Source organism: Coloeus monedula, assembly GCF_965178545.1.
Source record: "Coloeus monedula genome assembly, chromosome: 14".
NCBI classification, from domain to species: domain Eukaryota; kingdom Metazoa; phylum Chordata; class Aves; order Passeriformes; family Corvidae; genus Coloeus; species Coloeus monedula.
In genome coordinates this window covers 19,158,865-19,180,542 of record NC_138794.1, presented here as the reverse complement: position 1 = coordinate 19,180,542, position 21,678 = coordinate 19,158,865, and the positions used below count along the sequence as shown (strand labels likewise).

The following is a 21,678-nucleotide window of genomic DNA, read 5'->3' as shown; positions in this document are numbered from 1 at the left end:
ATCCCCGAAGCCAGCTGGTGGTTCCTCAGCTCGCCCCTGCTCCAGGCACTGCACCAAGGCCAACACGACGAGCACAGGAAAGGATAATCCAACACTTCTGGCAGGGCACGGGACAGCACTCAGCACCAGAGCAGGTTTCCCACGGAAATTCCACCCAGGACCCCTGCCACAGCCCTCCAGGAGCACAGCAGCTCTCCCCACGCCCTCTCCTGCCAGCAAACAGGAACCAGCCCCTCCTCAGGCCGATTCCCAACACGCACACAAGCCCACCCGCACGCAGGCTTGGATTCCAAAGGGAATGAACAGATCCGTGAGCTATTTCCCAAACCATACCAAATGCTGCAGGGATACTGGAAGGACGGGGGAACTCACCCCAAATATCCCCTGCACCATGCACTGTCCAACAAACCCAGAGCAACCCTGCCCTGCTTCACTCCCCCATCCCTGGTTCAGCCACTCGCTGGGCCAGACAAAGAAAGAACAAAAGAAAACAACCCCAAACCCCATGAGTATCCTGGAAAAGTTCTTTTCCATACCAGGCCTCCATCCCAGAGGCCTGGGCTTCACCCATGAAGCAAACAAAGAAAAGCCAACAGTATGTATGCAATGAGGCCCAGCTGAGGAGGGACATCGGCGTTCCCAGAGCATGTGTGAGCCTCCAGCTCCTGACACAAGCTTTCCAAACAGGGAACCCTCTCCGTGAGGGGCTGGGAAGGAGAGGGAGCTACAACTGCCTTCCGGAACACAAAACAGGGGACGAGGCAGTCAAAAACAACATTGGAACCGAACGAGATTTCCCCTCAACACAAGGGATTTCTACACAATCAAGGGGTGCTGTTCCCACCAGGATGTCCTTGCTGGGAATATCCAACCAGAAGGACCAGAAACACATCTCAAAGCACCAAACCACCCTTTTTTGTACCACGTGCCGGCCGGGGCTGGGCAGCAGCAGCCACCTTCGCCAGGGACAGACACCATCGTCCTGCACGCTCCTTCATCCCACGGCACGAGAGAATGAAAACGGCTTCGCAGGAACATTCTCTTCCTCCTTATTTTTTTTTTTGTTTTGTTTTGTTTGGGTTTTTTTTTTTTTTTGCTTCCTTTTATGATTATTCTATTTTTTCTTATTAAATACACAGCGTTTCCTCTGGAAGGCGAACCCTCCAGAACTTCACATCCTTGTTAAGGCGTCACGAGGCGTCCAGCCGGGATCCACTGGACAGCTTGGTTTCACAGAGCTCCTCCCCTCTCCCTTCAGAGCCGGGGTGGCTGCACGGGCTCTAAGTGGAGTGCAGGGGGATGACGAATTTGCAGCCAAAGGGCGAGTGGTAGTTGATGCCCACCTCCTGAAAGACCTTCTGGGGGATGCCAATGTCACAGAGGTACACGCGGCCCGCACGCTCGCCCAGCGGCAGCGGTAGCCCCAGGGCCAGCGACCACTTGGCGTCGATGCCCAGCTCCATCTCGCTGATGGGGGGGTCTATGCTCAGCACGGGGGCCCGGTTCTGGTTGGCCCAGTCCACCACGGCTTTGTACCAAGGCTGGTCTCTCAGAAAGGCATTTTCGTGACAATCCAGGCAGTTGATCACTAGGTCAACGGGGGTGTCTGGGAGGTCTGAAAGAAACACAGACACGGCTCAGAACCAGCTGCAACCCCCGGCTGAGGCTGCACTGCCAGCACATGTGGGGTTTGGCCTCCACTCTCACTGCACAGCCCGGCCTTGCCTCCTGTCCTGGCCATCCTTCCCCCAAACAGACCAACACCGAACAGCTCTGCAGCACTCTGGGGCCAGAACCTCCCTCAGTGGCCAGCACGTGAGCAGCCCCAGTGCCACTGAGCTCACCAGGCCAGGCAGTCCAGGGGAGCAGCGGGGCTCTCTTTCCATCAGAAAGGACCATTTTCTATTCCACAAGGTGAACATACAGCTGGTTTTCTGGAACACAGCAACTGTGCTGCACTGCTGCCTGCCCCACTGAGCTCTGTCGCTCTCACCCGCTGCATCCCCTCACCCGCTGCATCCTCCTCACCCGCTGCATCCCCCCTCACCTGCTGCATCCTCCTCACCCGCTGCATCCCCTCACCCGCTGCATCCTCCTCACCCGCTGCATCCTCCTCACCCGCTGGACCACAAAGTCCTTGGTGCAAAATCATGGAATGGTTTGGGTTAGAAGGGACCTGAAAGTTCATCTCATTCCACCCCCTGCCATGGGCAGGGACACCTCCCGCTATCCCAGGTTGCTCCAAGCCCCGTCCAACCTGGCCTGAAACACTTCCAGGGATCCAGGGGCAGCCACAGCTGCTCTGGAAAACCTGTTCCAACCTTTTAGAATGTTTTATAGTAGGCAAGCAGCGCTGGCAGCAGAGCACAGCCCTAACTGCCAGGTTTGTTTCTCCCCAGAAGTTTAAATGAAGCAGGTTAGAAAACGACTGGTGAAATGCCAAGCAGAAGCCAGCACTCTCACAGGAGCTATTTATCCTAGGGAATACCGAGATGGGAATCCTGACAGCTGCTGGAAGTGGCTCAGCAGAGCTGGCTGCTGCTTTGCAACAGCAGCTGGACACTCATTCCCTCCCAGTTCCAACATGCTGAACAAGGCAGCCCCTTATCCTACAAGAACAGTTCCATACGGCAGCTCTTCCGGATTTGTTCCCACCGGAAACATCTGCGGCAGCACAACTGCTCCTCTGTTGTGGCTCTGAGTGCCTGCTGTCCCTGCAGCCTCCGGGCAGCCACCCAGGCGTGCCAGTGCCACTAGATGGTGCCAGGGGAGCGGGCAGGCGGCGGGAAGCCGTGCTGGAGAAGCCAGCCCTCCTCCCCGGAGAACCCAGGCCTCCTCGGCCACTCACCTTTGACGCTGGACACCTGCTGGCCTTGTGTCTTGCTGAAAAGGTTCAGCTCGTTGGTGATGGACTCCAGCATCTTGACGAAGTTGGGGAGGAAGAGGATGACGTGGACATCGTGGTTGGACAGGTGCCGGCCGCAGCTGATGCCCTGGGCCCCCTTCACGTGGGGGCCGCACAGCAGTGCGACCGTGGGCCGCTGGTGCACGTTCTTGGGGTTCAGTCTGAAACACAGGCAAAAGGGACTGTGAGTTAACCCCAAAGTCTCTTACCTTCTTCCTGCGTGAGAAGAAAAAATAAATTAAAAAAAAAAAAAAATCAGTACGATGCAAATTGCCAGGTGTTCTGCAAATCTGCCATCGCTCTCGAGAAGCAACCCACATCCTTTTGTGGTGCTGACGCTGCTCCGCTTGCAGGTTCAGAGAATCACAGACTGGTTTGGGTTGAAAGGACCCTAAAGGTCATCCAGTTCCACCCCTGACATGGGCAGGGACACCTTCCAGAGGACCAGGGTGCTCCAAGCCCCAATGTCCAGCCTGGCCTTGGACACTGCCAGGGATCCAGGGGCAGCCACAGCTGCTCTGGGCACCCTGTGCCAGGACCTCCCCATCCCCATAGGGAAGAATTTCTTCCACATATTTAACCTAAATTTCCCCTTTTTAAGTTCCTGATGAAGGGTCCCTCTTCTAGTTTCTTCACAGGCCCCTTCAGATACTTGAAGGTTGCTCCAACCTTCTCCTTCCCTTCAAGACTTCCCTGTACCCACAGCTGAGAGCACAAGGTCCCAAGATCTCTGACTGTAAAAGAAAGCTAAAAATCTGGGGTGAGCTTCCTCATCAGAAGAGTCACAACTAAAAATGAAGAAAAATAATTTCTACTCCCTAAGCTTCAACCACACGATAAAGTTCAGTTGGCCTGGAAGCCATCAGGAATTTCAGCTGCCTGTGTGTCACCCCTTAGTGCTCTCCATCAAGAGATCGGGTCCTGGTAAAGTGCTCCTGAATAAGCAGATGGAGACTGCAGGGTTACCACCTTTCATTTCGAGAGCAATTATTATGGAGCAGCTATGAACACCACAAAAATACAGGTGCAGTTCCTGCCCACATGGGCAGCTACGGAAGCGCAGGCAGGGAGCAGAGCTCGGTAAGAGTCAGCACAAATGCCCCTGCAGAAAGCACCGAGTGCACTCCGGGGCTGCTGCAAACAGCCCTCCAAGGAGCAGGATGTGCTCAGGTGAGCTGCAGACGCCTCAAAGCTGAGCTAGCCTTGCAAAAATCCACGCAGCGCTTTGTTTCCGTGGGCTGCCTCCTGCTTTTATTGACGTGGTGAAATTGTAATGTGCCAAGACAGCAGAGGGAAGGCTCATTCATGGGCTGAAAGGACGAGCTCATTAATGTGTTCTGCAGCGCCTTCACCCACCTCAGGCAGCACCTGTGCGAAGCCAAGCTCCCTGAAAAGCTCCCAGTGAGGGGCAGGAACATCTCACCTCTGCTTTGTCTGTGAGACATGGGGCACTCACGGGGTGCAGCAGCCAAAAGGAAGCCCTTTGGCAGCAGTGACCTGAGAGGGCCTTGTGAGCCCCCTCCCTCCCCCCCAGAGGCACCTCTGGTACCTGTTGGGCCCCCCGAGGAGGCTCAGGGCCATCTGGCTGGCACACACCCCTGTCATCTCCAGCCTCCGCTCCAGGGTCAGCCCGTGCTTCTCGGCCACCGACAGCAGCTTCTTGTGCAGCTCGTAGGACACGCTGGGGACCACCAGCCCCGAGTCTAGGGGTCAGAAACAGGGGAGGGAGGCACAAATGGGGACGATCAGAGACCCAGAAATAGCGGCAGCGAAAAGGCTTGTTAGCTGTTACCAAGGCTTTGCTTCACCCACGCTCCTTCCGAGGCCATCAAAGGAATCCAAATTATTCTCAGTGAAGCAGAGACAGCTAAACACAACTGCTGGCTTAAAATAACACTTCCACAAAAATTCAGCAGGCAATTTTAGCAACACATGGAGTGAGAAGGCTTTTGTGACTTACAGATGGAATATCAAGGTTTTTGTTACTGGTCTCCAGGCCAGCAGTGCTTTAACCCACCACAAAGTACTCCTGAGCACTGTGAAAGTCAGGAGAGCAGCTGTGAAGTGGATTTCCCACCAAAAAGCTTGGATGTGTTACGCTTCCCGACACTGGTCCCCACAATCCCAGAGACCACAGTAAAACAAGACATCCCACGTCTGCTGGTAGGTGTTCCCATGCCAGAAGGGCTGCTCCAGACCCAACAGCTGGATCACAGCACACTGAAGCAGCAGGGAAACGATCAAAGAACAAACTCAGCAGAAAAACACTTCCCAGGTGCTTTGGAGAGCCTGGGCTAGCGAGCTGGGAAATGCTCCAGCATTTGGATCAAGAGAAAAGGAACAAGAGAGGTTTTGTGAAGTGCTGAGAACTGTCCAGCCTGGCCTTGGACACTGCCAGGGATCCAGGGGCAGCCACAGCTTCTCTGGGCACCCTGTGCCAGGGCCTGCCCACCCTCCCAGGGAAGGATTCCCTCCTGATATCTAATCCAAACAACACATCCCAGAGTGCCTCCAGCCACAGCAACCAGCCTCTTCATTCTAACTTTTCTCCAAAGACAGCCCTTCACTGTGTTTAGGACTGTCACTATGTGGAATCAGAACATACTCTGTTCTTCTCTTGAAGCATCCTGCAAGGCCTGGGTGTCCTTAGCTACCTCCCAGCTAAGCAGCAGCACAGATTAATTCCCTTATGGGATGGCCAGAGCTGGAGCACAGCTGCAGCAGGAGAAGCTCTCAGCTACACAAGGAATCCCAGCTGACCTCAGCAGCCAGCTCCCACTCTGGGACAGGCAGAGGAGGTGCACAGGAGTCAGGCACCACGGAGCAAAAAGGTCCAGGATTAAAAGCAGTGCCTGCTACAGCAAACATCAGGTCAAAAAGTGTGAACTCGGTCCCTGCACCAGCTCCTCTCCTCTCAGCTTCCCCCGTGCTCAGCAGCCCTGGGTCACCCTCATGCTCCCCCCAGCCCCTCTGCCTCTGAACTGGGGGTGACAGCAGCCCCCAGGGTGCCCTTGGCAGCCTAGCTGGGCTGGGGCTGCCCGTGCTGTGCTGCTGGGGGAGAGCCGTGGGAGGGTGACACGGCCCGGTGGAAAGGCTCCGAGGGGAACAGGCACCGCTCGCACGTCCGCCCCGGGAGGAAACCCGGCCGTTACTCGTGGGCTTGGGCTCCTCTGCACACAGCAAACGTGACGAGAACCAGCTCTAACGAGCAAGGGCCGCATGCAAATAAGAAGAGCGGTGTGGATCAGAGCTGTGAGGAATGACGTGCGCTGCTGTACTTCCCCAGGGCGCCCCAGTCACCGATCACCAAGTCAAGCTCTGGCGGAAACGGGGGGGTTTAGCACACCCCGGGGTTTTCACAGTGGGCCCAGAGGTGTTCCTGCAGGGTGACAGCAAAATGCAGCAGAGCAGACACTGCTGCGGCCTCCTGCACTTCATTCCTGGCCTCACCGGCGGGGCCTTCGCAGACAGAGAGGGCCCAACGTGTCCCAGCGCTTGACCCCGCACGCGAAGCGCCGATGAGGTCACCTCCGCTCCCAGGCTCCCGGGCCAGGCCAGCAGCCATCCTGTTATCAGTCACCCCCGAGTGCTGATAGCAGCCCTGAGCACTGCAGCCCAAGCAGTAATAACGGCGGGGCTGTCCCAGCGGGCACGCCCTGCCCCGTGCCCGCAGCAGTCACGCACCTGCCCCGCGCCCGCACGCCCGAGTCACGCAAGCCCCGCTCTGCCACGCTCCCATTCACGGCTCTGCCACTGCATCTTGTTTTTCAAGCTTCAGGGAAGATCTGGAATGAGTGACCCGAGGTCAGGATCTCTCCCAACATCATCTGCTAACCCCAAAAAAGGCAGCTCCCGAACTCTACTTTTGCTGCATCTGAACCACTCCCAAATCCCCTGCTTCAATTCTGCACCAACTCCCCAAACTAGACGGACAATCTACACTCTGTATGCACCCAATTTAGCACAGATCTTCTCCATCCCCATCCACATCCTTCCCTCAACCAGCAGCTTTAGGAAAACTGCATTTGCCACGGGCTGGCTGCCACCAGTGGGTTAATGTGAGGGGGTTACTGGGAAGCAGTGATGAACTGGCATTTAGCACGCCAGTCTGTCCTAATTGCTCCCTCTCAGGAGCAGGCTGAAACGCCAAGAGAACTTCCCTTCTTCGCCCTCACGCAAGGTCCAACCAGTCAGACTGGCTCATCAAAAGCAGGCCCAGGGAGTTAAATAAACTCTGGCAGAGAGCAATCAAGGAGGCGATGTGTAAACCCACAAACAATAACACCACTGCCACAAAACGGAAGCCCTGCCAACTTTAATTATGTTTGGGTTGGACAGGGCATCTTTATTGTTTGCTAATGAAGGCAATAAAATAAATTAGCCCAGGCCTTTTAATATTAAATAAATGTATTTTACAGCTGCCTGGGAAAAGAAAAAAAACACCAACTCACAAGGCAGATATAGACTAAACAGTTTTGTGACACGAAGAGTGACACTGGGTGGATGAAAACGGCCTGTGCCAGCAGAAGGGCTGAGCTAACTCTCCAGAAGCTAAATAATTATGAGGTTTTCCCCCAACAAGCCCTGTAGTGCTGCTGGGATGCCCAAATGCTTCCCAAGCTTGCAGTGGCAGGGAAAAAGGAAAGGGTTGATGCTAGAGGAGCTCAGTGCTAAGGGGTTGAGTCCCATCTTTTTCCCTTGGCTATTGCAGCTGCTCTCCAGCTCCAGTTCTCTGCTAAAATAAACCCAGGCAAGGCACAGGAATGGGTCAGACAGAATTAGACTCAGGATCTCCTGCAAGCTGTCCTAGCATCGTTAACGCTCTCCTTTGGCAAGGAATAACCCCAGGTCCCAGAGCCTTACGGTGTGGCAGTCCCACACGCTCTGTAACTCTCATCCACACCAGGCACACGGGACATTCCCTGCTGCCTTCTGCCGGTTGCAAAGCTGGAACCACCTGCCTGCAGACTCAGCAAAACACATTTACTGCCCCTCAAACACCAGTGATTTTCTCCACAACCTTAAGGGCTGCTTTTGTTAATCATCATTATTTTTAATTACGGCAAATCCTGCGGGAGTTCTGGCTGACCTTCCAGTGGGAGCCTCCCCCAGCATTAGTGCACAATTCCCTCCAGCTGAGCAAAGAACTGCCAGAGGGACAAAGGGACTCTGCCCCATGACCACTTTGTTTGCTCCTGTGGATGGCTAAAGAGAACTTCATTTGCACTCTCCTCAAGCCAGCCCAGAACACTTCACACATTCAATATACACAGGGCACTCATCCAGCCACCGAAGAGCTAAAAGCTGCAGAGAGGAGAAAAGTCAGTCAAGAACAGGGCACTCCAAAGGAACAGCCACACTCTTGGCATCACCTCACAGAACACACCCAGCCTTGGTTCTGAGCTCTGATCCTGGCACAAAGCTCTGCCTGCTCCTGTTTTCTTCCACCATCTCCTTATTGTGAAGAAGAAGGGTTGTTTGAAGGACAGACCCTGCTGCAAACTCCTCTGAGCTCCAACACTCCTGCAGAACGTTGGCTTTGCTAAAGGACCCGGCCTCAAAACACAGAGATGTTCAAACACAGGAGCTGTAGTGCCAACAGAACAAACAGAGACAGACCTGAGCCAACACAATTTAAATTCTCCAGCTGCACAGCTCTGGAAGTACAAAAAGGCAGCTCACACCTCGTGCAAAAATCATCCTTTCCAAAGAGGCAGTTTTTGCTAAACAATTACATTTCCCAGTAAATAAAGAGACAGACCAACAGCAGTCAGCCCAAACCAGTGAAGACTAATGGTGTGTTTAGGAGGGATTCACATGTGGAGTCCCAGCGGTGGACTCGGCTCAGCCACAACCACAGACCCGGTGAGCTCCATTAGCTCCAGGTTTTCACTTCTGGCTGGAACAGATTCCCACCTTCTTCATTCCCTGCTTACTTCCAAACCACACGGTTGTGCCTTCCTGACAGCCTGGCTCCACAAAACCAGCTCTCAGCAAAGCATCCCAGTGGACAGAAGTGTTCATCCTACACATTCCAACTCACTCCAGTCAGCAATAAAATCCCAGGCTGGAAGTCCTGCAGATGAGTCTTTTGGGGAACTCAGAAGACTGACTCAAAACTGACATCAGCAGCTCAAGTTTTACCTCTGCACCATCCTGGTTATTCCCTGCCTCCATGGCACCAAAAAGCAGGCATTGATCCAGAGACAGGGATCCCACAGTGACAAGAGCTGGATATTACCTCCCTGCCAATCTCCAGCACCAGTTTTGTGCTGCTGCAGCAGAGAATCTCTGTCTCAGTCAGGGCTCTATTAACACAATCATCTCTCAGACTGGCCCAGGGTAAAAAAAAATAGCAGAAAGAAGTGCTTTGTCAGAACTAGGAAGTGCTTTGTGCAAGGAGAGCTTTCCTTAGGAGAACAAAGTCTGGAGGGAGAATCCTGCCACAGACACATCCAAAATCAAGGCTTTTGGAGCTCTTGGCACTCATTTAATCATAGCAGCTGCTCTTTGAGCTGCTAAGAGGCAGGCTGCCTACAGCTCAGCACCCTCCTTCCAGCTGCTAAACAAAGGGATTGGGGTGGGTTTCTTTCCACGAGAAGTCCATCATTACTCCAGGCACAATGTCCCTCTGGCTGCCAGGGACGGCGGGCAAGCTACAGCTGTTTACCAGAGCCTCTGCTGGACAGCCAGCAGCACTCCCTAGGCAAGAGGAGACTTCCTCCGTGGCCACAAAGGCAGGCACCCTCTGTGGGAAACATCCCTGGACACCTCTCTCCTCACTGCCGGGCTTGTGGACGTGCCCGGCTCGGCGCAGGCGGCCGACGGGCACTGCCCCCGGTGTGACACGCCAGCCTTTCTTCCAAACAAACCTACAATGCCCAGGGGACACCAATCAGCCAACAGCAGCTAATGAGGCCAGCAAGACCCTGCAAGGCCCGAGGGGAGTCGCTGACCACCCTCCCTGGGCAGCCCTGCCAAGGGCAAAACAAGACACTTTTCCTTTCGCCGGGCTCCCCTCAGCACAGCCAGGATCCCAGAGGGAAGGATGATGGAATGCAGCAAACAGGATTGTGTTTTCATGCCTGGATTTACTCACTGCTGCTCATTGCATGGCAGTTTTCCTCCCAGGAATTCTACTGCTAGAATCCCCTACCAGCCATCCTGCTCAGACTGGCTGCCAACAGTGGCTTAGCTTTTGTTTCAGACTAGACATCCACAGAGGCCCCATCTCCTCTCAAACAAGCCAGCTGGAAGATGGATTGACAAGGAAGAAATTTGAAAAAAAACACAAAATAGATAGGAAATCACACAGAAAATGAAGAAGTGCTTATTCCCACAGCACACGGGCAATCAGTGCAGCTTCTTCCACAGAGATGCTGAAAGCTTGGGGAGATTTAGAAAGCAAGAGGTTAAATTAAGCAGAAAAAAGCACCATTAATACTGAACTCTCACTGCTGCCTCAGGAAGTCTTAAAATTGTGAAAGACAAAGCAGTGAAGGAAAGTCTCACTGCACGTTTCTCTCACTTTTCCTTGAGGATCCTTGGAAACACAACACAGAGCTGCTACAACCCACTGTGTTTTCCTCTCACTCGAGAGCAGAATGGAACAATAGGAAGAGGAATGACAGAAATGGAGAACTAGGACATTGTCATATCCCAGAGCCACTAAAAAAAAAAGGACTTTTCAAAACTGAAAAGCAGCAGATCATTACAAATCCATCAGCTTCTTCCCCTGAAGCGTTTCACACCCCAGATGGAGTTTCCAGGCAGAGGATGAATGACAGCCCAAGGAGCTGCTCACACTTCTGCTCAGGCCACCAGGATATCAGTTGGTTTGAGTCCCTGCAAGAAGAGCTGAAATCTGAGTTTATTCTGATGTGGAAAAGAAACGTTCCTGGAATGCCAGATTTCCTTCACTCCTACATTTTGCAAGTGCTTAAAATCAAAGGCAAGATATCCCAAGGAGGCTACAGTTACCTGGAATTTGGAGCTAAATGTGCCATCAGTTCTTTTAACATGAACTGTATTTAAACCCACGCAGAAAGGGAGAACTACGACCCAAAGAGTGCCAGAAGCACAGAAAATCTCCTGAAACCATGAAAGCACAAATCCTGAGACCATCCCTCCATCCCTCTGCAGAGCCAGCAATCAAGTCCACGTGGGTTCGCCAGGCTACTGAAATCCAAGCAAGGATTCAAACACCTCTTACTCAGTTCCCAACCATCAGCTTTGTTCCCTACTGGAGCAACCCTTACCTTGCTGGCCTCTCTGAGTATTTGTTATCTCAGAAACACTGCAAATAAAGGCTCTGTGTAGACTCACAAATCCAACCTTACGTGAACACTGCCCTTGCTTGGACCACATTAAGCTGACAGACACCCCTTGGAGCAAAAATCCACCGTGTGTGCCCCCCCAAAAAGCAGCAGTTTGGGTCCTTATGAGGAAGGGAGGTGGCATACCCGTGCAGAATTCCTTGTGAGGGTTCTGGGGTACCACAATCCTTCTGTAGACGATGGGCTCCGACTCCAGGATGTTCTCGTCGTGCCGGTAGCGAGCAGGTTTCTCGTTAGGGGTCCCTCGGGAGCGGGTGCCGCTCCTCCTCTCGTAAGTCTCGATCTCTTCAAACACAGCTGCCTTGTCAAAAAGGGCCAGGTTGCCCTCGAAATCAAAATCAGTGTCTGGGATTTCGTCAATGTCGTCCCCAAAGCACTCGTCGTCCTTGCTCTTCATCTGCCCGTTCTTCAGCCCACTCTTCTTCGGGGTCACCTGGTTCGGGTGGCGGCTGCTGGACGACCCTAAGCCAAAAGAAAAGCAAGTTGAGAGCGTGTCCTAAATGGAAAAAGGCACTTTCTCAGCAAATTTTGGGGGAGAGGGGAGCTCCTCCTTACAGTGCCCTTGCTCAAGGGATACTCGCCATGGAACTCATCCCTGGCTTTACTCATGCTCAGCTGAGCCAGCAGAGAACAGGACAAGAGCAGCAGCAAAGAGACTTCTGGGGACTTCCCACCAGCAAGGTTAGAAAAACAAGCTTGTCCACGGCAGCAGAGGAGCTGCTTCTCCATGTTTTGTTTAACCCCAGCCAGTGTCACATCAGCACCAAGGTTATCAGCTGTGACCCAGGAGCTCTCCTATCCCGAGCTCGTGTTCAGACAGGAGCGTGACCCAAGCCACTCTCTGGAATTTCCCTAGATTTCAGAAACTACTGTAGGTGTTTTCTTCCATATTAATGGTCTTTAAGGGAGAACTTCAAACCCTGAATGTAAAGGATCTCTTTTTCCTCACCCTTGATACGATTTCTCATTCCTGTTTCATTCTCCTCCTTATCCATCACCTTGTACGTTGGAATACACTTCTTTCCAATCACAAGTCACTGGGAAAACCCAAATTCTCTGGAGTGAGACTGATGAACATCTCCTGCTTAGGGCTGGAGATTAAGAACTGATCCAAATATACAATTACGAGGTCACCTTATCCTCTAGTTGCTTATTTCTTCCATTATTCTTCAGGTCCAGACAGTATTAATTTGTCATTCCCAGTGTTACATTTGCAATTACTAGAAAATATTTCATGCCAATTTCTGCAGTTACAGGAATCACCTACAGCGGCCAACAGATGGAGTAAGTTCTCAAGCCAGAACTGCTTGCTCTACTGAACTATTTCCTGTTGTTGAAGATAATCCCCTTTGTGAGGGATTCACACAAACGAGTTTGAGAGAATCCGTTTGATAACACAGGAACAAGGAATTTCAAGCCATCCAAGGAGACTCAGCAAACATCCCGAAAGATTTGCAATAGCACAGACTCCACAAGCACCCCTCAAGTCAGCTGTCCCCTCTCTAAGTGCAGACAGGTCCAGTTTCAGCACGTCCACCTTCAGCCATGCTGAAAGGCGACTTGCTGAGGATGTGAACTTGGTTTATTCCCAGTCAGGGATGCATTGTCTCAGCAAGGATTCATTTCAGACACTGTGGGACTTGGTTTTTCTGGAGAACCGGTTGATGACTAACCCAAAAGCTTTCCCAGTTCCCACAGCAACATCCTAAATCTTCCAGGCTTTGCATTAATTTCCCATTAAGAAAAAACCCCAAACACCCTTCTCAAGTGAGAAGGGTCTATGATAATGCACCGTTTGTCTCAGAAGGACAGACAGCAGAATTCCAGAATTTTGGTGACAAAACAGGGTTTAGGAGAGAGAAAAGGGTAAGGCTTCCCAGGAAGGATAATTTCAGTAGGCACACTCATTTCTGTGCATAGTTTTGAAAGCTTTTTGGTAACAACTTCCTCTCTGTCCCAGATAAAGGGTTCCCAAACCAAAGATGACACTTAAACCACTCCAAAGCGGGACGGGACTTGGTTTGGAACTAAACTGCCACTGCTGAGGGAATCACAGCCACAGCTGCAGCTATGAAGGAGGAAGATGAGGAATGGAAACACAACAGGTCGAGTTCTCCCAACACCCAGGAACTGCAGGTCAAGCAGAAGCCAGGGGACTCTCAGGGTTCAGATGAACAAGCCGGAGCCTGCACTGCCACAAAGGCAAACCAGGCCTGCTCCTTGTGTCAGTGTCAAGTGCTTGGCCAGCTCAAGCTGTTCCTGTCACACTCCCTGCCAGATCCCTCTGCAAACAACTCCACACTCCCCTCAGCTGCCCTGAGACTCAGAATGTGAGGCCAGACACTGCCGTGCAGCAGGACAGGAGCAGCTGATGTGAGCAGTGTGTAAATGCTGATGGAATAAAGAGCTGCACCAGAAGAGCTGGAGAACAATGGCTGGAAAGCTCCCTGCAGCCACAAACAAAGGGAGCCAGGAGCCTACCTCATCAAAATGAGCCCCACTGGCACTGTGGTGGGCAGCTCCCTAATCCCTCCTGAGGGGTGCCAGCTCTGGAATACTGCTGACCCCACAGCTCTGCCCTGCCTGCCCCACAGCCCCCCAACGGAGGCTGCACAGAACATGGCACAGGCCTCCCGCAAGCTGGGAGCAAAGTTAGGAGTTGTTCCTCTTCAAGCACCGCCTTCGAGACAGGAAAAATGACAGCTGGTTCTGCTCAGGGGAAAGAGGAGAGCCAAAAAAAGGGCAAGGGGAGGAAAGCAAAGTCAGATCTCCTATTCCAGCTGCTTTTGGATCACAACTTCCAGTGCCTCTGCCCTGCATGGAGCTTGTTGAGGGGAGCAGCTCCTCAGGCGCACAGAAAAGCACCTCCCTCACAAGATAAACAATCCTTCCCGGGCTTTTTTCATTTCTGAGGAATAAAAACCCTTTCACGTACAGCACGCAAGCAAACACAGTCTCCAGCGAGCTGGCTGCCTTCCTGAGAGATCCCTGTGGGAGTGTGTGCTGCCAGCCCTGGCACGACGAGCCCGCTGCCAGCACAGCACTGGAGCCATTGTTGGGAAACCTGCGCTGGTGTTTGTTGTTTATTGATTCCTGTCACAGCAGTGCTCCAAAGGGGAATTCTGGCCCCGACTTGGCACGCTAGAGGCCAACAAGAGGTCGACTTCCAGCTGTAGGACTGAAGTTCTGGATGACATCTCAGCCCATTCTTCCCTGGACTCCTGCACCCACCACCTGCACAAAGCCAGGCCCAACTCCATCCCCCTCCCAAAACTCACACAGCACTTACCCTACGCTCCAAATATACACATTTTACACCATTTCTGCACCTCCTTCATCCCAAAAGAAACCCAAGCTAACAATCCACACCAAGGACCTCGCTCAACCTGCCTGAAAGGCTGTAAAAGTGACCTGCTGTGCTCATGTGAACCCAACACGAGTTGTTTGTGGATTGAAGCACTCTCTGCTCACCCCAGATCTGCCAAACACCCCAAAAGGGGTGAAAATAACCCAGCTGTTGGTGGGTGAGAAAGAATTCCAGAGGTCTAGGAATTTCTCCCCAAAACCACAGCCTTAGACCTGTTTAACTGGCCTGGCCCACCTCAGGTTGTTTCTTTTCTGACTGCAAGGAGGGAAAAAACGAAGTCATGGAATTACGAGGGATGCATACTGAGGCTTCAACAGTGAAGTCATGGAAATGTGCTGGACACACACTGACATTTCAGGAGTTGGATTATGAAGATCTGCAAAGGAAGATAGCTCTGAGGAAAAAAAAGTGAACAAAGGCAGGTTTGGCCCAGTTTTGAAGATTTTTATCAAGAGAAATAAAAGTAATGGCTGTTTGACTTTGGGATGCTCTGACTGTATCCTACATCACCCTCATTAATCTGTATTTTCAACAACACAGCCAGACCCCATTTGTAATTCTGTATGGGGTGCTGCTGTAATAGGTTATGGTACACAAGCCTTAAATAGAAAAGCTTGATAATATTGCAGTTTGCTTGCAGCTCCTTTTAGAGGAAAAGGCTGGAAGCTGGGCAATCTTCGAATAGGAAATACAGCAAACTGAAGAAATCTTTGGCATTAGACATTGTCTATGCAGACAGAAATACATCCTGTGTCAGAATAACACACAGGTGGCACAGGGGAAGTTTCCAGCCCTGCTGGCAAAGCTCTTGCTGAAGAAGGGAAGATGCTGGAGCAGGAAAGCTCTGGGATGTCCCCATACTCACAGGAATTGTGCCTCCGACGGAAGCCTTTGGACTGGGTCAGCGTTTCCATGTGTCGATCCATGTAGCTCTTGGAGCACTGCTGCTGTGGGGAGATGACAATGTCCTGGCCCTTCACATCTGTCCTCCTCGGGATGTTCTGTGGGGCACTGCTGGACATTGGCTTCTTTAGGACTTTCCCAGTGCCATTCTGGCTGGGCCCCACCTGGCAGCCGACCCCGGGGATTCCCGTTTCCATCTGCTGCAAGTCCCCACATTGTCTGCTGTCCCCCGGCCCCGGGATCTCCAGAATCTTCAGCTCAGTAATGTCACCTGCCCTAAAAGCAGCACAAGAAAACCCCACAGTCAGGAGTTTAGCACACACCCTGGCAAAAAAAAAAAAACTCCTGAGGAAAAACATCCAGCGTTGTCCAGTGGGACTGTTCCGATGCCGTTATCAATAGGAACAAGGGAATAAAAGGATTTTAATACTCAAACACACAGGGCGTTTCCACAGGCAGCAAAATGTTAAACTGAAATGGCAAATCTTCAAAATAACCAGTATTCCTACACTGCACCTGGATTTTGTTTGAAAGGTTCTGTCTCCAGCTGAAACAGGAATCAGTCGAGCAAAAAATGGAAGCAACTGGCCCAGACCTTTGCAGAAATCTGCATTAATTTAACAGTTTCTAGCTAATTAATTGCTCTCAACCTCGAGGCTACTGTTACTTTTAATCCGTTTCTGCAGACAGCTACCCTCAGACAAGTGCAGTTCATGCTCAGACAAGGACGGTACTTCCCACTTCCACAGAAAAAAAGGATAAAGAAACCTAATCTAGCACTGGGTACAAGCCAAAAGGAAACAAAGGAGTGATTATAAAGACCTCCATTTGCACTGACTGCAAGAAATACATCAGGAATTAGGCTCTTCTAGTTCTGACTCAGCATTTGTTCAAGTGGGATATGAAAGCAGAGAGACTTCCACACATCCCCTGGAAGGATGTGGCTGTTGTCCTCCCCCACTGTCTCTCTTGAAAATCCAAGAGAAAACAAATAAATTAAGAGTATTGACTTTGTGGAGTCAATCCTATTGAAAAATGAGTGACTCAGAGCCTTAACAACAACATTCTAGGGAACAGGAAAATGTCCAGTGATGAGTGACTCTTATTTCTATTTTTTAAGCACAGAGTTGTCGGTGGGAAAGAACTGCTGAGAGGGCAAAGCTTTAAAAAAGTATTTCAGCCCCCTAAAACCCCAACAACAGACTGTACACACACAATAATAGATAAATATATATTTGTGTATATATACACGCAGTCTGACCCCAAAATAACCCCCGAGCCTGAGCTACCCGCCTCCAACTCCAGGATCCGAGCCAGGAATTAATCTCCTGCACACAAACTAACACAAACACCAGAGGCACTCAGCAGCAGCAAGGAAATTTAGGGCAAAGAGGTCACGTCTGAGGGAATAAAAACCCCCATCCAAAGCACCCCCAGCCCTTGCATGGGCCAAGGCAGGGGGAGAAAAGGCAGGCACTAACCTGAAGGTGACTTCTGGCACGAGGCATTTGACCCCGTTGTGGAAGGGCCGCGTCAGGGAGATGGTCTGGCTGACCTGATCCACAGCAGACACTCGGCCTTGGTAGACTCCCAAGCTCTCTCCACAGTTAATTGACACGATGCTGCCCAGCCAGTCCGTAGCCATATTTCTGGCACGGAGCTGCTGTGAAGAGACACAGGCCTGGCTGTAACAAGATGCACAAAGTGACAACCTGAATCAGCATCAGCGCACCCCCGGCCCACAGCCCTGGCTCCCTCCCAGGCTGCGGCTTTGTCAGCTCCTCTCCGCTTTGTGGGGAGGAAATAACATCCCTACGGACACCACCGATCCCAGCGGGAGTGGAAATCCCTGGATGGGCCTTTGCCTTTCCCGTTGAGCAGCAGATCTTTGTCTGGCTGATGCTTCCAAGAGAAATATTTAGCACTGCGTCCTGCCTGTGGATGTTCTCCCTGGGATTTCAAACTGGGAATTTAGTTTGGGCATATGGACGCCGGGGCAGAACAGCTCCAGTGAACATTCAGCAGTGAGAGGAATGATCTCTGCACGTGCAAATGAAAACCAAAACCTTTCAGGGAACAGAGACACAGGGCGGGAGGGGAACCCCAGCCAACACCTCTAAAGGAACAGAGAAACACAGAAGGGGGGAGAATCCCAAACACTGGAGTCCAGGACAAAAGCACCCACGCTCTGCAGAGACAGGGTTAGCATCACTGTCACAATTAGATCAATTAATTAAGAGACAGTTGCTCTCCTTCCCAGCACTCGAGTTCTGTCAGAATCAGGGAGGAAAGACTCCAATTTGTTTAGACACATGTTTCCAACGCTCCTGGAAGCAGCTAAACAGCTCCTTTGATCTGAGATTTCCTAGTGACAGGCTCACGAGCATCACAGAGAGCGAGAGCCGTGACAAGCTCCTAAATGTATAGATTTGCCTTTCATGCTGCAATCAAAGAGGGGGAATGTTTGATATTTACTGTGAGCAGCACAGAGAAACACAGGAGACAGCCCAGGGAGAACAACATCCACATATAAATCACGTTTCTGGGAGAGGCAGTTGGATTCTCTGCAAGCCCAGCCTTTTGGAAATAGATGGAAGGAAAAAAAACAAACCTGGATCAGGGAAAAAAAAAAATCTCACTTCCCCCAACTTTCACAGGAATGAAAACAGGGGATGCTTCAAAGGGAAGAAAACACGAAATTCGGTCACTAAGCCATAAATCCATCAGGAGCAGCCTCCTCTCCTTCCTGTGGATGTGTGTTTGTATTAACCCATGATGACAATGTCTGCATTCCAAGGAGATGGCTGATAAAAAGCACTCTCAAAACACAGATAACACATCCCTGGGTATCCACAGGAAAACTGAAACTTCATTCCCTTTCCTGTTTTCTTTTTAATCTCCCTTAGGAAACGCGTGAAAGAGCTCAGCACACATCCCCACCTTCCACAGATTCTTTCTAAAAATAAGAGCTGCCTTTGAGCAAAACAAAAAAAAAAACCAATAAATCTATGTTTGCGTGCAAATATAAATGAAACTATCCCAGGGTTGGATCAGAGGGGGGCTGTGTCCAGCCTGATCTTGTAGGAAAACACAGGGCACCCCACAGGTAAACACGTGGAGCTCCCACAGGTAAATGCAAGCCCCCCCATAGGTACACACCCCAAAGGGTAAACACATGGGCCCCCCAAGGTAAAAAGGGGGATCCCCAATAGGTGAACACAGAGCTCCCACCACAGGTAAACACAGACCCTCCCCATGGATAAACACAGACCCCCCCCCCCCCCATGGATAAACACAGACCCTCCCGAAGGATAAACACAGACCCCCCCCCCCCCATGGATAAACACAGACCCCCCCCCATGGATAAACACAGACCCCCCCCCCCCCATGGATAAACACAGACCCCCCCCCCCCCCCATGGATAAACACAGACCCCCCCCCCCCCCCCATGGATAAACACAGACACCCCCCCCCCCCCCATGGATAAACACAGACCCCTCCCCATGGATAAACACAGACCCCCCCATGGATAAACACAGACCCCTCCCCATGGATAAACACAGACCCCTCCCCATGGATAAACACAGACCCCCCCCCAGATAAACACAGACCCCCCCCCCCCATGGATAAACACAGACCCCCCCCCCCATGGATAAACACAGACCCCCCCCCATGGATAAACACAGACCCCTCCCCATGGATAAACACAGACCCCCCCCCCCATGGATAAACACAGACCCCCCCCCCCATGGATAAACACAGACACCCCCCCCATGGATAAACACAGACCCCTCCCCATGGATAAACACAGACCCCCCCGCAGATAAACACAGACCCCCCCCATGGATAAACACAGACCCCTCCCCATGGATAAACACAGACCCCCCCCCCCCTCCCCATGGATAAACACAGGGCATCTCCACAGGTACACACAGGCCCCCCAACACGTAAACACATGGAGCCCCACAGGTAAACACAGGCCCCCCGTAAATAAGTACAGCCCCCATAGGTAAACACAGGGCCCCCTCAGGTAAGCGTGGGGACCACAAGTTAAACACAGGCGCCCCACAGGCCTCCCACCCTCCGCGGCTCCCCCGGCCCCACCTCCCCACGACGGCCCGTTCAGGCCGGGCAGGGCCTGGCGCCGCGGCCGCGCTTCACGGGAGCCCAAGAGAGGCCCAGCCCCCTGCGATGGCCCCATGCCGGCCCAGCCCGCTCCCTCCGAACTCCCAGGGCGCCGGGCCGGGACCCCCCGTTTCCCCCGTGGCCCTCACCCGCCGCCGCCGCCGCCGCCGCTCCCGCCTCACCGCGGCCCCTCCGCCTCAGCGACGCTCGGCCTGGCGCCACTTCCGGCCCCGCCCCCCGCGTGCGGCGCTCCGGCCGCCGGCGGGGCCATAGAGATGGCGTGGGAGCCGCGCTGCGCGCATGCGCAGCGCCCGCCGCGGGAGGGAGCCCGGGCCCTCCGGCACCCGAGTCCCAGCCGAGTCCCAGCCGAGTCCCAGCCGAGTCCCAGCCGAGTCCCAGCCGAGTCCGACTCGTGTCCCAGCCGTGTCCCACCCGTGTCCCACCCGTGTCACATACCTGTCCCACCCGTGTCCCACCCGAGTCCCAGCCGTGTCCCAGCCGTGTCACATCCCTGTCCCAGCCGAGTCCCACCCGTGTCACACCCGTGTCACATCCCTGTCCCAGCCGTGTCCCACCCGTGTCACACCCGTGTCACATCCCTGTCCCAGCCGTGTCCCACCCGAGTCCCACCCGTGTCCCAGCCGTGTCCCAGCTGTATCCCAGCCGTGTCCCACCCGTGTCACACCCGTGTCACACCCGTGTCCCAGCTGTATCCCAGCCGTGTCCCACCCGTGTCCCACCCGTGTCCCACCCGTGTCCCAGCCGAGTCCCACCCGTGTCACACCCGTGTCACATCCCTGTCCCAGCCGTGTCCCACCCGAGTCCCACCCGTGTCCCAGCCGAGTCCCAGCTGTATCCCAGCCGTGTCCCACCCGTGTCCCAGCCGTGTCACACCCGTGTCCCAGCTGTATCCCAGCCGTGTCACACCCGTGTCACACCCGTGTCCCAGCTGTATCCCAGCCGTGTCACACCCGTGTCACACCCGAGTCCCACCCGTGTCACACCCGTGTCCCAGCTGTATCCCAGCCGTGTCCCACCCGTGTCACACCCCTGTCCCAGCCGTGTCACACCCGTGTCCCAGCCGAGTCCCACCCGTGTCACACCCCTGTCCCAGCTGTATCCCAGCCGTGTCCCAGCCGTGTCACACCCCTGTCCCAGCTGTATCCCAGCCGTGTCCCACCCGTGTCACACCCGAGTCCCACCCGTGTCACACCCGTGTCCCAGCTGTATCCCAACCGTGTCCCACCCCTGTCCCAGCCGTGTCCCACACGTATCCCAGCTGTATCACACACCTGTCACACACCTGCCACCTCTGTCCCTCCATCCCTCCATCCCACCTCCATCCCCTCCGTCATCTCCATCGTGCCTCTGTCACTCTGTCACACCTCCATCACCTCTGGCACCTTTTCACGCCTTCCATTCCCTTCATCCCCTCCATCCCGTCCCCTGCTCCATTCCTCCATCATGCCTCCAGCACTTGTCGCACCTCCATCCCCTCTGTCAGCTTTCCATCCCCTCCATCAGCTCCACCCTCTTCGTTCCCTCCATGTCCTCCTAATCCCCTGTGCCACACCTCCACATCACCCCCATCACCCCCACCTCCTCCCCCCCTCCCTCCAGCCCACCGTCGGACACACGGACGCGTCCAGCTCCCGCTTTCTCCCGGGCTCCGTGAGCACCGGGCTCTTTCGCTCATCGCCGGGAGGATCCTTGTGCCGCTGACCTTCCCGAGGCTGGGAATACGGGCTGGGCTGCGGACACCAATTAAAAACGGAATAATTCCGATGGCAGCCGCTAGAAATAACCCGGAGGTGAGCGAGGTCCTCTGCTCCATGGCCGCTTTCCACGCCACAACACCAAAATTAACAATAACTCCGTGCTCCGGCAGCGCTGGAAAGCCTGGAGGGCTGATCCCTGCAGGGATGCCACGTAGGGATGAGCAGACTCCAACTTTCCGTATACTCCCTCGTCATTTCTGTGGGAAATTGATGTTTATTGCCTTTTTCGTTGGTTTTTTAAGGGAAGTTGTGCAAAGCTTCAGA

At 53.3% G+C, this 21,678-nt stretch overlaps 1 protein-coding gene across 2 annotated transcripts; it reads right to left on the bottom strand.

Annotated features, from left to right (window-relative positions):
* Window positions 1–224: 224 nt before the first annotated feature.
* Window positions 225–19,831, bottom strand: EDC3 (enhancer of mRNA decapping 3). 2 transcript variants are annotated; one of them, XM_082290592.1, is made up of 7 exons: window positions 19,786–19,831; window positions 16,993–17,196; window positions 15,474–15,787; window positions 11,368–11,703; window positions 4,455–4,608; window positions 2,849–3,066; window positions 225–1,615 (listed from the first exon to the last, which is right to left on the bottom strand). In XM_082290592.1, the coding sequence occupies exons 2-7, from the start codon at window positions 17,154–17,156 to the stop codon at window positions 1,281–1,283; spliced, it is 1,521 nt and encodes a 506-aa protein (XP_082146718.1). In that variant the 5' UTR covers window positions 17,157–17,196; window positions 19,786–19,831; the 3' UTR covers window positions 225–1,280. The 2 variants fall into 2 exon arrangements, with proteins under 2 accessions (XP_082146718.1, XP_082146719.1); XM_082290593.1 differs by having other exon boundaries at window positions 16,993–17,174; window positions 19,786–19,812.
* Window positions 19,832–21,678: the final 1,847 nt, after the last annotated feature.